This window comes from Hyla sarda, chromosome 6 (genome assembly GCF_029499605.1).
Source record: "Hyla sarda isolate aHylSar1 chromosome 6, aHylSar1.hap1, whole genome shotgun sequence".
In the NCBI taxonomy this organism is placed as follows: Eukaryota; Metazoa; Chordata; class Amphibia; order Anura; family Hylidae; genus Hyla; species Hyla sarda.
This window is the reverse complement of record NC_079194.1, coordinates 71884431-71901403: the sequence shown is the minus strand read 5'-3', so window position 1 is coordinate 71901403 and position 16973 is coordinate 71884431. Positions and strand designations below refer to the sequence as shown.

At 43.1% G+C, this 16973-nt stretch overlaps 1 protein-coding gene across 3 annotated transcripts in view; it reads right to left on the bottom strand.

The window, feature by feature from the left end:
- Positions 1 to 3515: 3515 nt before the first annotated feature.
- MPST (mercaptopyruvate sulfurtransferase) overlaps positions 3516 to 16973 on the bottom strand; it is a 28760-nt gene continuing 15302 nt past the window's right edge. For 2 of the 3 annotated variants that reach the window (XM_056524113.1, XM_056524114.1), the window contains exons 2-3: positions 11041 to 11651; positions 3516 to 9362 (exon numbers count right to left, since the gene is read on the bottom strand). In XM_056524113.1, the coding sequence (XP_056380088.1) occupies positions 9064 to 9362; positions 11041 to 11641 (900 nt within the window). In that variant the 5' untranslated portion in view covers positions 11642 to 11651 and the 3' untranslated portion in view covers positions 3516 to 9063. The remainder of the gene's footprint in view (positions 9363 to 11040; positions 11652 to 16973) is intronic. The other variant, XM_056524112.1, reaches the window with a different exon arrangement.

The window sequence follows — 16973 nt, the reverse complement described above, 5'->3', positions numbered from 1 at the left end:
TCATTTTCGACCCGTATGCGGTTTTCTGACCAGACCTAAAACCGTAGTATATTACGGTTTTAGGTCTAGTCAGATAACCGGATACGGGTTGAAAATGAGCCTACCAGAGTCAAACATTGAAGTCCGGCCCATTAAAGTCAATGGATTTCAGCGCTGTTCCGGCTGGGGTACGGGATTGCACGGTTTTCCCCTCCCCAGCCGGGGCCGGCAGCCGTAGGATGAAAACGTGGTGTGAAAGCACCCTACAAGACACAACCACTATGTAGGCATAATACAGTTTAATAACCAGTGGTACAAACAGTTTAACAGCACCACAATGGGCACATCGGTGTCTTGCACTTTTCCGAACCTGTACCTGGCATATTTGGAGTCTAAATTGATCTACAGCATCAATAACCCATTCGCTAAATTCATAAAATTTTATAAAAGATTTGTGGACGACGTGTTTGTGGTATGAAGTGGAACAGACACAGAATTCAGCAATTTCATAAACTTTCTTAATGACAATAACGCTGTGAACATGTTTTTCACATGAGCCCTCAGTCACACAGAAATCTCTTTTCTGGATGTGGTGGTCAAAATTGCGGATGATGGCACTGAAACCCGAGGTTACAGGAAACCCACGTCTCCTCTTTTCTACCTGCACTACGATTCTTTCCACCCTAGACACACCAAGGGATCACTGCCCTTCAGCCAATTTTTACGGCTCAAGAAAGTCAACAGCAGGTCCTTGGACTTTGAGTCACAAGCAGGGCTGTTGAAAGGACACTTACTGGAGAGAGGCTATCCAGAATCAGTAGTGGACAAAGCACTTTATAAAACTGACAAATTCTCTAGGAGCGAGCTCATAAGTAAAAACAAAAAGAAAAAAAGAGACTCCATTGCCAACCGCTTCACCTTCTCCTTCAAGTTCAACAATATGGCAGACACCATACGCAAAGTTTTGTTCAAACACTGGCATCTGATAGAAGCCGACCCAGCTCTGCGAAACGTTGCGGCAAATAAACCTCTAATCACTTTCAGTTGTAGTACTACAATTAAGAACAAACTCGTGAGGAGCAAATTTGTGGCCGATCCACAGGAAACACGGTTGACGTGGTTGAACAGCACGGCCCCCACAGGCAATCACAAATGTGCACACTGTGACCACTGAAAATTCATGACAGTCGGCAAGAATTTCAAAATGGGAGGGATGCACAGGTGAAGTCGCTTATCACCTGCAGAATCCCATATATCGTACATTGTCTTTTCTGTCCTTCGCTTCTACGTAGGCTCCACCATCAGACCCGCCTTTATGAGACTACGAGAACATATCCGTCTGACCAAATTGGGGACAGGAGTCCCACGCCTCACCCAGCATGTACAAGAGAATCACAACGGAGATCCGCATTGTCTCCGGTGGTTCGGCATCGAAAGAGTACAGAAAAACCACAGTGGAAAGGATCTGCATACCTGCTTCCTCCAGAGGGAAGCCGTTTGGATCTCCAGGATGCGAGCCACTGGATTATTGGGACTTAATGAACGAAATGAACTTAGTGCCTTTATTTAATTCATCCTCCTTTTCATAGGACTTCCAGATCGCCCACTATTCCCTGCATCCCACCAGCCTTCCCTCTCATGGGAGCTTACCACACTTCCCTCTATCCCATTCTTTGCTCCCACCCTATTTCTTGTCTCCTCTCCCTTTCGCTTACCTCTCCCGTTCTAACCTTTCTCCATCTCATCCCCTGCTCTTATGGCCGCGATAATTTTTAACAGTGTGCCTCTGTTGTCCCTCTCCCATTACAGCTCATTACTGTGACGTCCCCGCTTTAGCTAACACTAAGCGATCCTTTGCTAAGCACTGCAGTGATCCCCAGCTGACATAGCCGCCTGACAGCTCCGCATTTGTTTGCACGTCGCCATGGTTACACAGCTCCTGCATCACGTCAGCAGGGTAACCTGCCCCCCCTCCCCCTGGAGACCGCGCCTACTTATTGCGGTGCCGGGGCAGGGCCCGGGGTTAAGCGTAATCAAGCTGTAATTGCCGCGAAACGGAGCCGTCGCTCCCCATGCTCTTCCTGAGTGTGTTTGTTTTGTCCGTCCTGATGTTTTGATGTTTGCACCGGTCACCAGGTGAGTGCTACGTTCTTTCTACATACCTGCTATAATACAGGCGGTGCAGCTCTCCAATACTGATGCATAAATGACACAGTAACCCCGCCTAGAAGTGTGGGTTGTACTAAGTATTTTGACACTTTTTTATGGATGCATATATGTGTGTACATGCATTGTTTATATTGCTCACGTCCGTTCAGCTAACCAAGGGGCTCCCAAGTCCTGAAATGCCTGGTGTTTTGGCTACTATAATAAGACACTTTATTTATTGTTGTCCTTAGTGGGATTTGAACCCAAGTCCCCAGCACTGCAAGGAGCTTGGAGCAAAACACCTAGGGCACTAAAATATATAAAAACTGGCAAAGGGCAGAGGCACCCAATATAATTATACAGCCACTGAAGAAGGGGACACCCCGAAACGCATTTGGCATCATATCTAGCCCAATCAGCTAAGTCCCATTTGCAACTGCTGGAACCCCCCTGTTTTGGTACCACTGTTCAAGCTGGGAGCACGCACTTTCGCACGAGGACGCGGCTCCGTAACCTTCACAGCACATCCACCGCTCACCTGCACCTGCTTTATCCAACGGCCAGACGCAGATCTGTGCCAGCCTCCGGACCATCCAAGTACAGCCTCCCTCCAGCGCAGAACATCAGCTCCACGGCATTACCGGCTCCCCAGCATCTACCAACTCCCGGTACCTAGATCCTGAGCCAGCGCAGGACAGATCCCAGGTTTTTTCCACCAGGCCAGCTGCCAAGCTGTGCAAGCCTGAGAAGGAGAAGGACCATACTACAGATAGGAGCGCATCAGGGAAGCGGTGAGCGGTGCTGTGCACCAACAACTTTCTTATGTATTTAGAAACAGTGGCTACAACTGTCCTTGGCTACAGTAACTTCTTTCTAAACATCTACTTACCCAGTGGAGGATTGGAATCATTCTTTGCGTAGCACTTTTGAACTTCCCATTTATTGTATAGCACTCTGAACTCTACATAGCACTTTGAATTTTGCTACAGTGCACAATCATTGAGGAATTAAGAAATATTCTTTCATCTCCAGCTGCTGCAATTAGGGACTGCTGTTCTTATATTACATGAATTTTTTATTTTATTTTTTATTACCTCCATTGTATTAATTTATTACATTTATTGTATTTTTATCTTCTTTATTTTAATTAGTTATTAAAGGTGTGGTTAGTGCAAGGGCCCTGCACAGCCACACACGAAATACTAAATATTTAAAATCTATATAAATTTTACTTTTATCACCTAGCCTGTATTAATTTTACATATAATTTATATATTAATACTACATTTATCTAATCCAGTCAGTATTAGACAATCATCAACACACTATCACCACATCCCGATACAAGACCAGCAATCACTATATCCCATCATTACATCCCACATAGATTATTAGCATATGAGTATCTAGAGGTCTGTATGTCCATATATTTCTCAAATTCAAGATAGCTGAAAAGGGGATGTAACATCCTAAGGCCATGTTAACACGTATAGAATTTCCATGCCAAATTCCGCAGCAGAGTCCCACTGTATTTAATGGGATTCTGCTGCGCTGTGCACACAGCGGAATTTCCGCATCAGATGTTTCCGGCACGGAAATTCTGATTTCCATGTCCGCAGAAAGAATAAGCCTGTCCATTCACTTTGCTGACCCCGCATGGAATGCATGGCCGTCTGTGAGACAATGCATTTCAGAGCCCCCCCGCAGTCTGCATGGAGAATTTTCCGAATTTTCCGTGCGGACATTCCGAGGTGTGATCATAGCTTAAAAAAAGGTCACATCCAGTAATAACCTTCAGCAATGGAGGATACTGAAATCTTAAAATAAAAGCACAGGTACATTATGGCTTGTCAAGGTAATTTTAATCTCTTCATGCAAAATCTAATTTCTGCTTACAGTGGAAAATAGCGGGTTTTATATCTCCCAGGATTGCACAAGCAGTCAATATTGAAGGTTATTGTTTGTTTTATAAAGTCAAATAGCTCCAAAAATGCATAGAGAAAAAAAAAAACTACTACAAAATGTTGTTATCATGTCCCTTACCTTTGGCAGGACGTGGCTGTTTTCCAGGCATGGCAATAAGTTAACAATTTTAGAAGCAGAATCGGTGGAGGCTGGAATGCTCGGTTGGAGGGTACCAAGTCTGTGTATTCCTATGTATTAGTATTGACCTAAACAGATGTGTATTCAGAATGTTTTATTCACATGTGTATTAAAAAGTGGTCATCTGAATTAGAATTTTTTTTTTTTAGATATCCTTAGCCATTGTTTTCCAACCAGGGTGCCCCCAGCAGTTGCAAAAATACAACTCCCAGCATGTCCAGATAGCTTTGTTTGTCCAAGCATGCTGGGAGCTGTAGTTCTGCAACAGCTGAAGGCACCCTGGTTGGGAAACAGTCCTGAGCTATTACCTAGAGTAAAGAGCAGCTGCAAAGAGTGCCTCTGTTTATCTGAAGGTCCCAGTCCGTCAATGCATTACGCAGACAGCAAGCGGATGGTGATGTAATACTTCTTTTCTCCTGTGGGAGGTGCTGCAAGGGTACAGAACGCTTCCTGCGCGACATCCCCTACAGATTAGTTTATTGCTGGGGTCTCAGCAGCAACACACCTTTAACATTAGTAGGGCTTCTCCTAGAACAAGCTGTTCAGAAGGTTTGTTTATAGCAAAAATTCCATTTATACCACATTATGTTTGAATTTATCATACCATAGTTGTAGCTTATGTACTTATGTAGTACTGATTTACTTTCTGTGATAGTAGTTTAAAGAGAACCTGTCATCAGTTTTATGCTGCTTTTAAGCTTGTTCCCTTTAGGACGCCTAGGCACACCCTTATGTGTAAGGCTATGTTCACTCTTCGGAATGTCCGCACAAAAATTTCTGTGTTAACATTCCGGAAACCGTGGGTGCCAGTATTACATGCCAGTGTTAGGACCGCACAGGAATGCGCAGTCCCATAGACGGCTATGCATTCCGTGCAGAGTCTGCAAAAAAAAAAAATGTACACGTTAATTCTGAATTTCTGTGCCAGAAACATCTGGCAAGGAAATTCTGCCATGTGCACAGCGCAGCAAAATCCATTTGATTCAACAGGACTCTGTTCAGCGGAATTGCCAAAGAGGAATTCCGCACTCCTTTGGACACGTTTCTGACAGAGAATCTGACAGCTTGTTTATATATATATATATATATATATATATATAGTATAGTATATCACTTTGGCCATGGTGATAAAAATGTAAAACCAAATTATTATTTTTTTTAAAGGAATTTGACAACGTGTTCAGCCTCACTTAAGTCCATTCACAGGGTTATAGTGTGGGTGAACATGAGTAAAATAATGTTTTACTAAACCAGATTGGTGGTTCCATTATTAAGATAGTGTCCCTGTTACTCATGAGCTATTTCACACAATGGAGGCGGGTAGAGGGGACAGATGCAGGGATGCTCAATATGCCAGCGCCTGCCTCCAAGAACATATTTGCATATTAGCAACAGGGGAAATGATCAGTTTGAGGGAAACGCACTGATTTACTCATGTTCACCCCCACAATTACACCCTGGGTATGGGCTTAAGTGAGGCTGTACAAGTTATTAGATTCCCTTTAAAAAAGTTGATTTTGGTTTTACATTTTTATCACCATGGCCAATAAAGTGATTTATGTTTATAGAGGAATTGTGCTTATAAACATCAGACAGTCTATAAAAAATAAATATATCTAATGCTACTTATGGGGAAGAACGAAGCAGAGCCTTATGTCAGACAACAGGAAGAGGATTTCAGATTCTAATAGACAATTAAGCACAAAGGCTCTGCAGTAATCAATCAGAGCTAAAATAAGGCAAGAAGCCAACAGTAAAAGGGAATACATAGAGGGTAAGCATCCTTGTCACAGTAAATCTCACCGCTGCAGAACGCTTTAAAACATTCCACAAACACACAGAGTATGGCATGGCTGCAGATCATGAATGGGCGCCTATAAAACTACAATAAGCTCAATTATTGCTGCAATTTTGCCAAATGAATGTCAAAATTGTAGGCAGTGCATAGAAAGAAATGTGAGGGGGGAGGGATTTGGGGGGGGGGGGGTGAAAACACCATCTGATGGTTGAACAATGAAGCCACACACATTGGTTCATTTTGGAATCTAGTTTCTTTAATTAACTAATTCATTATGACCGACACCTGATGCCGGCTTCAATACCACAAAACTGCACTGTGTAAGAGCCCCCTGCCCTTTCGGAATAGCGATAAGCCAATTTTAAAGGGTACCGCTCATCAAATAAACTTTTGATATATTTTAGATTAATGAATGTTGAATAACTTTCCAATTGCTTGTTAATGAAAAATATGCTTCTTTCTATTGTACTTTTCCCGATCAGTCCTGTCAGCAAGCATTTCTGACTCATGCTGGAGTCCTAAACACTCAGAGCTGCCAGCCTGCTTTGTTCACAGCCAAACAGGCTGTGAACAAAGCAGGCTGGCAGCTCGGAGTGTTCTCCTTTGTGAACAAAGCAGACTGGCAGCTCGTAGGGTTTAGGACTCCAGCATGAGTCTGAAATGCTTGCTGCCAGGACTGGTAGGGAGACCCCTAGTGGTCATTTCTTCAAAGTGGAAAATTAAATACAAAGAAGCATATTTTTTAATAACATGCAATTGTAAAGTTATTCTGCATACATTAATCTATAATATATCAAAAGTTTTTTTGATGAGAGGTACTCTTTAATATTGTCACTACTGTTTGAGCCCCCTAAAAGCCCCCACCATGATGCACAGCTATTTCACATATTAACCATGTCAGGGGGTTGGATCTGAGCTGGGCTGTTTGGAAACAGTACACACACAGGTTCCTCCACTCTTAGTTGCCTGGCCAATCATATGCTCCTCTCTGCTATGCCAGGACATAATGCTAGTGAAAACACACTGGAGTAAACATGTACTGTTCTGTGGGATGATTTACAGTACACTACTATAGGCACATGGAGGAAGAAGGGGGTTACTGATGTGCTGGCTTTGTAAGCTGCTATATGAGCATAAACAAAAGAAACAGCACAGGAAGGGATAGGTACACTAATCACTGAACTGCTGCTGCTAGGATAATGGGGAAGCTTTGATTTATGTTTCAATCTGAGCTCTGAATCTTGGAGGAGGCAGACATAACAACAAGCAATGGATAGCATATTGCAGAGAAGGGAAACACCTAGTGGGAGTTTGGGCTAAGGGGGTCTGACCGCTAGGGAACAAGCTACTAAATGGAGACTTCAGCGCAAGATCTCTTGGGGTTCACACGATCAGACACGTTCCCCCTACCCTGTGGATAGGTAGTGTTCCCCGGACTACCCCTTTAACTGTTGAAGTGGCATGTAAAAGCTTTTATTTAAATCAATTACAGTGGTCCCTCAACATATGATATCAATTGGTTCCAGGAGAACCATCATATGTCGAGTACATATGTCTATGTAAAAATGGTAATTGGTTCTGGGGCCTTGGAACCATTGTATGTTGAATACATATCTCTATGGGAAACTGCTAATTGGTTCTGGGATGACAATTGTATGTGGAGTGTATGGGGAGTGTTTAACAAACCAGGGTGCCTCCAGCTGTTGCACAACTACAACTCCCAGCATGCATGTACAGCCATTGACTGTCTGGGCATGCTGGGAGTTATAGTTTTGCAACAGCTGGAGGCACACTGATAGGGAAATATTGATGTATGGGGTGTATAGTGTGTATATGTATTGTATGTGATGTGTGACATCGCATACAGTACTGTACAGTTCTTTAAATACCTTCAGGGGGGACAGAATGTCCTCCATTACCATCCTGCCGACTACAGCTCTATAGGAAAGGAAGGGCAGCCAGCAGCTCATTGGATACCTGCAGCAAGATGCTGCAGGCTATTGGCTATAGCTGCACTGGGGGGGGCGGGGCTTACACGGAGCTCACAGTGGAAGCCTGTATGAGTTAGCAGGACAGCATGTGAGTAACAGGAGGCAGAACGGGGCACATTAAACAACTATCTGTCAGTTGCTGAAGTTGTCAGCGCTCTCAGGTAGCTGTTTGTACGATGGCCCCGACACACAGCAGCATCATATGTCGATGCTGCCTTCAACATACGATGGGCTCTGAGAGGCCATCATATGTTGAAATGATCATATGTCGAGGCCATCATAAGTCGAGGGGTCACTGTACAAAAAGGGCTGCTGAATACTGGTAGTAGCCACATCTATAATCTTATATGATCCTCTACTGGGTAGACATGTGTTTAAACAGTATTTAAAAAGTTGACCAAATGTGGCCAATTTATTACTTTTTACAAGTTAACAGGCAAAAACTGACCAGGAACCATACAGCATGAGCAACAGAAAAATGAAATGGAAAAAATTATTTTTGCAAAACATGTACAAAATGTAGGAACGGCTTGAACCTTCACATATTTAGTGCATATACTTGATATAACAATGTTAATTCCTACCAACACTGTTAAACAGTCACAGCCACTATGATACCTGCTGTTTACTGTATAAAATTGCTAGCAGTAATACAGAATGTTGGTTGTTCCACCAAATCTAAGCAAGCCCCATCACCCTATGCACCTATGTGCGCTCTCCTATTGAAAATCATCACATTGCACTCACATATAAAACAGTACCAAAAGGGAATTTAGACAAATTACAGATGATCGTGTCATACACAGTTCAGAATCAGCACATCCTGGATTATTAAAGAGGACAATTCATTCTTCCGTCCACACATAGTAACTGTACAGAGGACTTCTGTCTGTAGTCACTATAAGATGTCATAAGAATTGTGTGAACTTTAGACAGTAATTTCAGGTGTCAATCACCATTTACATGTCTGGTAAGAATTAAGGCACTGACTTAGAAAAATACCAAGACCCAAGTGTGAAGCAGATCGGAGGTGGTCCTGGTCACTTAAACAGTTTTTCCTCTACCCTCTGAAACCACATCTTCTGGCTTTGCTCTCATGTACCACTCAACCCACGATCCGTCATATATGGAGACATCTTCTTTACCACAAAGAAACGCAGCCAGGGCAATGTGGCAGGCGGTAACTCCAGAGCCACACGAGGCAACTAGGCGACGAGAGAGATCAATGCCCTTTTCTTGGAAGAGGCTTCGGAGCTCTTCGGGAGATTTCTCATTCCCATCTTTTGTGAGGAGGCTTGGGAAAGGAAGATTTATGGATCCAGGGATATGTCCAGGTTCTATTCCTAAATTACAGAGATACATAGAGAAGGTCATTAAAATAGTAAAGATGGATGAATTACCCTGAATCCACATGCACAGATATTTCACAAATTCCATTAGAAACTGCAGTGTAAAGGTTACTCCGATGTAAGGTCACTCATATGATCTTAGAATCCATTAAACAAAGCCTCAGGTTAAGCTTAAATGGGCACTGACAGATACAAAAACCTGATATGTTGTAAAGCATGCAAAACCAATATGTTTTGCAATTGCTTTAATTAGAAAATTTTCAGTATTTCATATTGAAAAAGCTAGTCAAACAACTGCCCCCCTGCCTGCTTGGACACATACTAGTCCTGCTGTGTCCATGCGTCATCACCTATGTCATGGACACACTTCCTTGATTGACAGCTGTGAGCGCAGGGCTCAGAGCTGGAGGAAAAATCCTCCCACTGTCAGCTTGTGTCCCGCTGTCAGTGAGGACAAGCTGGGAGTTGTAGTTTTGCTAATGCTAAGGGAGATGTGAGCAGACAGCATACTGAGGGAGGAATTCAGACTAGTGAGCTGAATTAAAAGTGCAATAAAAAAAAATAAAATAAAAAGGTGCTAGACACTTAAAAATTAGATGTACATGGTCAGAATTAGATACTGAGTGATATATTTAAAAAAAAAAAAAAAAAAAAAAATGTTTTTTGTTGGATCTGAAGGGTACGCTTTAGGTAAAACATAGGTCTAATGTACCTGCTGAAAAAGATCCTAAGCTTGGCGCATGCCTTTGATAAATTACAGATTCTCAGATCTTTATAAAAAGGTGTTGACCACCTAATAGTTATGTCCACAAAGGTGTCCTAAACAGTTGTTAGAAGATAAGTGCCACTTCCGAGAAGAATCACATCCTCATTGGAAGGGTACATGACCAGCTACGTCCAAACACCATGCATGTACAAGTTTCCGTGTTTTCCTAAGGAGAATGCTGACAAATTTGTGAGCTCACCTGCCCCCTTTAACAGCAGCCAAAGGAGCGGCACCTCTTGGTAGGACAACCAGCACTGATCTGTAGATAAGTTAATGGCACATAATCCTGTTTCTAACACGTTCATAAAAAATAAATTCTGTAAACCACCACTGATCATGAAAATAAAGGGGCTGCAGAGTTTAATACTGCATCCCTCCATTGTTTTTCACTGTACATGTACCCAGGCACTTGCTGTGCAGGGAAAGTGATCCAGCAGCATGACTGGGATCTTTACTGTGCAGTAAACAGGACGATACAACGTATCAGAGTATCAGAGCTTTAGCCCCTTTATGATTGGTGTGGGGGGGTGCCCTCTGGGATCCCCAATGGTCATAAGAATAAAGTGATAGTATACTCTGCTTATATGCTATCAGTTTATCAGATGGGAATACTTCTTTATGAGCTTAGAAATAAGCCTGGTGCAAGTTCTATCTAAAAATAACTAACTTTTAGACATTTTTTTGTCTGTTCTGAGCCATTATAAATTTGCATGGGTCTTTTTTCAATTATTAAAAAAAAATAAAAAAAATTTACAAACAAAGTGGAACAAATTCTACATTGAAAGGTCACAGTTCTATTTGGTGTGAATGAAGAACATCATAGAAAAACTAATTATTGAGTTAAGTTACTGATAAATGCATAGAAAAGACAAATGAACAAAGATCTAAACACAAACCCAACCTCACCTTCTCTCGGTTCAGGTTCAAGTCCTCTGAATCTTCCCTCCACTCTGGCATCCACCATCTGAAATTTTTTCTTTTCCACATTCTCTTCCATTTCCTCATGTCCCACCACTTGGGATGTGTCCAGCTTTGCTTGGAACTCTGTTGGCTGTGGGCGGGTCTCCTTCCCAGAGTTTACTGGATGTCCTTCTCTTAGCCAGGCCTTAAGACCACCATCCAAAACTGAGACGTGGGGATGTCCAAAAACTCTAAACATCCACCACAGCCGAGGAGCACTGAAAGAGCCAAAATCGCTTGCATCATACACAACTACATGACTGTTGTTGGCTACTCCAAGCCGGCCGGCATATTCAGCAAACTGGTCGGCAGTGGGGAGCATATGATCATAAGGAGAGGTACGATCACTGCAAGTATCAATGTCAAAGAAGTAAGCGCCGGGAATATGGCGTTCCTTGTATTCACGCCATCCGTCACGTCCAGATTTAGGAAGATGCCATGAAGCATCAAGAATTCGAAGTGTTCCCTTTAGAGATGAGCCTGGTCGTATAGACTCCCAAAGCCAACGAGGAGAAACCAAGGCACGGGGCAGTAGTTGGTGGGTCATGATGACAATACTAGGACACAAAACAGACAAATGTAAGAGACTTGCTCAAAGAGGAGTGTTAAATACACTTATACTCCAATCTAAAGCAGTTTTACTCAAACAACTTCTATCACTAAACCCACCAAAGTGACTTAAAAGACCATGCAAATAAAAGTTTATCTCCAGAGGTAAACCTTGTACTAAAATTTGGCCCTGAAGATCTAAAGAATGCAGCAACACGGGCTTCAGTTTATTAGTTTGTACATAAGACGTAAGAAATGTTTACACAGTACGGGGGAGATTTATCAAAACCTGTCCAGAGGAAAAGTGGCTGAGGCTCAAGTAGTCATCGGGCATGTGGTATCCCAAAGTAGTCACGATGCCCTGTGCAGTAATCACCCCAACTCAAATGTGACTGACAGCCATGGCATGTTAAAGTCAGTTATTTTTACCAAAAATCTTGTGTAGGCCCAGAAGCAGTAATATCCCTGAGCATAAATCTGCTTCTAAGCTAGTATGAGACTTTAGGGAGCAGACGAGTGACGTTGGCCGTGCCCGGGCCAATTAGGCATGATTACAGCCCTGGGTGCCGTGACTATTTTAGGATGCCACAGGCCCGATGACTACTTGAGCCTTTTAAGCAAATGATGCAGAACACTTTAAAACTAATTTTCTGCCCCAGAGGACATGGTGAGAAATCTTAATTTTACCCTACATAAAATGTCGACACCAGTAATATACTGTAGGTTAACAACTTGTGAAATGTTTCCTTTTAGAGAGAAAATTCCATCAGAATATTCAAAGATACATGACAGATCATATGGGTAAAGTCTGTGATCTTAGACACCCAGTGATCTTCAGAACAATAGGGCTGCACAGAACAACATACCGTATTTTTCACCGTATAAGACGCACTTTTTCTTCCCCAAAATTGGGGGGAAAAGTTGGTGCGGCTTATACGGCAAATACACATTAATACCTGTCCTATGGCGGCGGTCCCTGCGGCCATCAACGGCCGGGACCCGCGACTAATACAGGACATCACCGATCGCGGTGATGCCCTGTATTAACCCTTCAGACATGGCGATCAAAGTTGACCGCCGCGTTTGAAGTGAAAGTGACACTAACCCGGCTGCTCAGTCAGGCTGTTCGGGACCGCCGCGGTGAAATCGCGGCGTCCCGACCAGCTTACAGGACACCGGGAGGGACCTTACCTGCCTGCATGGCCGGCGCTCTCCTCCGTCGTCATCACGTCGTCGCGCACAACGTCCCGTCATCCAATAGGAGCGGCGTGCGTAACGACGTGATGGCGGCGACAGATAGCGAGGATACCAAGCAGCAGAGACATTCCGGAGCGACGGGGACACCCCGGGGACGCGGCGACAGCGATGGAGGGCAACATCCAGGGCAGCGGCGACGGGTCCGGAGTGGTGGCTGTCCAGGCATGCTGGGAGTTGTAGTTTTGCAACATCTGGAGCTCCGCAGGTTGAAGGTTTAGGATCTTTTTTTTTTCTAGATTTTCATGTGTGGTGTCCCAGTACCGCATTTCATTCCCCGCAGCCAGAGTCCCTAGGACTTAGTAATATCTGTTAGTCAGTCCGCCCCTAGTCGCCTCTATTATAGTGTATAGATTCCTAATTTATCCATAGAATAATGTATATAGTATTATTTCTGCATATAAATGGTTAATTACTTGTTTCCATGGTGTCGCAGGGCCTTCGAGTCATGTGATGCCTTCCAAGCTTCATTTTGGATGCGTTCCAGGCCTCACTTTGGTATCTCTAGCCTCATTTTGGGTTTTTGCAATGTATATAGATCCTGTGATGTAAGCAATCCCATGATATCATGTAAAGTGAGTGGCAGATGTTCAGACCAATCAAAATCGCCATGCCCCCCTGCCCATATAAGGGAGTGGCGGCCATCTTAGCTCTCTCTTGTTCCTGAGATAGCAAGCAAGCAAGACCCGTATAGCAGTAATCGCAGTGAGTTAGGCCTGAGCCTTGCGGCAACGGCTGAATGATCTAAATTATAGAGTGAGTCATCTCCTAAGCACTCTGCAGTATCACCAGACCCAATATTTCCCCTAAATCCGGACGGATCTGCACATCACTCCCTAAATTCAGAGACTATAAGTTTAATGCAAGGTCCGCAACTTCTGCCAGTCGCTAAGCAACCTAAGAACGGTTATATGAGACTGTTACTATACTACACATCGGATATTGCAAGCACTGCAGTAAAGTTATTCAAGTTCAAGTTAAATCTGCTTGTGGACCTTCAGTCATTTCATTGCACCTATCGCTTCTGGGAAGGGCGGCGATAGGCCGGAACACAGATTCAGCATACCAGCCTTCACCCTGGCGTCACGAGTGACTGGGTTAATATTAACCCCTCATATACCAACATCATACCGTCCCTACAATACACCCCCCAAGGGCTACCACACATGCTTTAAAATTGGGTGCGTCTTATAAGCCGGAGCGTCTTATATGGTGAAAAATATGGTAGTTACTAGAAATCCGGGACAACACTGCAAGCAGTGGGGCAATACAAATCAACAGCACTAAGAATAAGGTGCTAGTCTGCCAGCACCTCTAGGTGTCACTACAGAGTTTTCTTCATTTATTAGGAGAGCTAATTTGCATATTTCCCCCATATAGTGTAGCCTGTAAGATAATGTATGGGAGCACTGACTCTCCTTAATGGGAACTGGAACCTCCACCCAGAGTAAGTTAAAATAGAAAGAATAGATTTATCAGAAACAAACACAAGCTGAGAAGATCTGTTTTTCTTTTTTGGGATAAGGCCGGGTTTACATGATGGAATCTCTAGCATGAATTCTGGCCAGAGATAATGTGATCTTAGGGAGTTTTCCAATTGAACTAAAGAGTTTTTGTTTTATTTTGCAAACATAAAACACCAAAAGAGATTTTTAATACAGAATAGAAAGAAGTGGAGCTGCACTTCAGCTCTGTTTACAGAGACCTGATAAATCCACTTATTCAGCATTTCCACCTCACCAACTTCTGTGTCCTTGTAGGTGTCCTAGTGATCACACAGGTTTACTCCAGTAATGTCCGTGTCAGCTCTGGATATATAGTGTGATTCCGGCTGTAAGGCATTTCGTTTGTAGGCATGGGCAGATAATAATGCATTACATGGCAAGGAACAGTTTATTTCAATGGATACTTGTGGTTCCCCAAGTCGGTCTATAACAAGTTTGAATGCAGCACAATTTTTTTTGCAGTAAAATGATAGACACCATAGCAGAAACCCAACAAACTCCATACTAGTCAATGGGGTCTACTGGGCACCATTTACCATCTAATACAGCCCTTAGCTAAACCTGGTCGGTTTCCTGTGACATTGCTGAAGCATAGTCAGTGATTTCATACTGAACAAACAAGCTGCATGAAACAGAGACAGGGAGCGGGATCACAGCTTGATGCACCCTGAAATGTTTGGGCATTTAAGAGAAACTGTTTTAACCTCTTAAGGACCCAGGACGTATGAGTACGTCCTGGGTCCCGGTCCTACGATATAGCGCGGGGTCACACGGTGACCCCGCATTATATCGCGGCGGGCCCGGCGTCATAGTGAAGCTGGGACCCGCCTCTAATAGCGCGCGGCACTGATCGCTGTGCCGCGCGCTATTAACCCTTTAGCCGCACGCTCAAAGCTGAGCCGCGCGGCTAAAAACGAAAGTAAAATGTGCCGGTTAGCTCAGGGAGCTGTTCGGGATCGCTGCGGTATAATCGCGGCATCCTGAACAGCTGTAGCACAGGAGGAGGTCTTCTTACCTTCTCCTGTGCTGTCCGATCGCCAAATGAATGCTTCAAGCCTGAGATCCAGGCTTGAGCATTCAATCGCCGAAAACACTGATTGATCCATTCCTATGGAGATGGATCAATCAGTGTAAAAGATCAGTTAATGCAATGTTATAGCCCCTTATGGGAGCTATAATATTGCATAAGAAAAGTGTAAAAAAATCATTAACCCTTTCAATTATCCCTTCCCCTAATAAAAGTTTGAATCACCCGGGTTTCCAAAAATAAAAAAAACATTATGTAAATAATAATAAAAATAAACATATGTGGTATCGCCGCGTGCGGAAATGTCCGAATTATAAAAATATACCACTTTTTAAACCGCTCGTTCAATGGCGTACGCGCAAAAAATTCCAAAGTCCAAAATAGCGCATTTTTGATCACTTTTTATACCACAAAAAAGTGAATAAAAAGTGATCAAAAAGTCTGATCAGAACAAAAATGGTACCGCTAAAAACTTCAGATGACGGCGCAAAAAATGAGTCCTCAAAGCGCCCTGAGCACAGAAAAATAAAAAAGTTATTGGGGTCAAAAGATGACCATTTTAAACGTATAAATTTTCCTGCATATATTCAGGATTTTTTTCGGAAGTGATACAAATTCAAACCTACACAAGTAGGGTATCATTTTAACCGTATGGACCTACAGAATAAAGATAAGGTATCATTTTTGACAAAACATGTACTGCGTAAAAACAGAAGCCCCCAAAACTTACAAAATAGTGTTTTTTCATCAATTTTGTCGCACATTGATTTTTTTTCCCGTTTCACCGTAGATTTTTGGGTAAAATGACTAATGTCATTACAAAGTAGAATTAGTGACGCAAAAATGAAGCCATTATATATAATTTTAGGTGAACATTTTTAAGAGTTATGATTTTTAAAGTTAAGGAGGAAAATTTGAAAATGAAAAAAAACGGAAAAAGCCCGGGTCCTTAAGGGGTTAAAAGCTGCCAGGATCCGGGAAAATAGATATCAGGGCAGTGCCTGGAGGCTGCTCCTCACCCTACCAGCCTTGAGTGACATCTTTTCCCAGGTTAGAAGCAGCATGGCTCCCTTTGTACAACCTGATGAAGGCATGCCAACCATGATAAAAACTTGTCTGTTATCCTAATAAATTTCATATAGTCTGAATTAATATGAAATGTATAAGTCCTATTTGTCTGTTAAGTTTAAAGTCCTACTCCGGTGAAATCTATTTTTTCTACCATTGTGCCCGGGCTGCACAAAGGAAAATAAATTACACTATGCACATTGTTATTGTGCCTGGGTCCCACCTTCCCCCTGCTGCCTGGGCCTGTTACATTACACTGCACTCAGGGTATATTCATTGTCGGGGGTCATGTGAGCGCTCACGTGACCCACAACAATGAATATTCAAATTGAGACAGCTGGCCCGCCTCCAGTGCGCAATGCACTGAAGATGGATGCCGATCTTCAGAGGGACAGATCTCTGGAGTGCAGGTATGTATTTAACCCATTAACCGCTCATATGTCTCCTGTTCACCCACACTATAACCCAGTGTATTG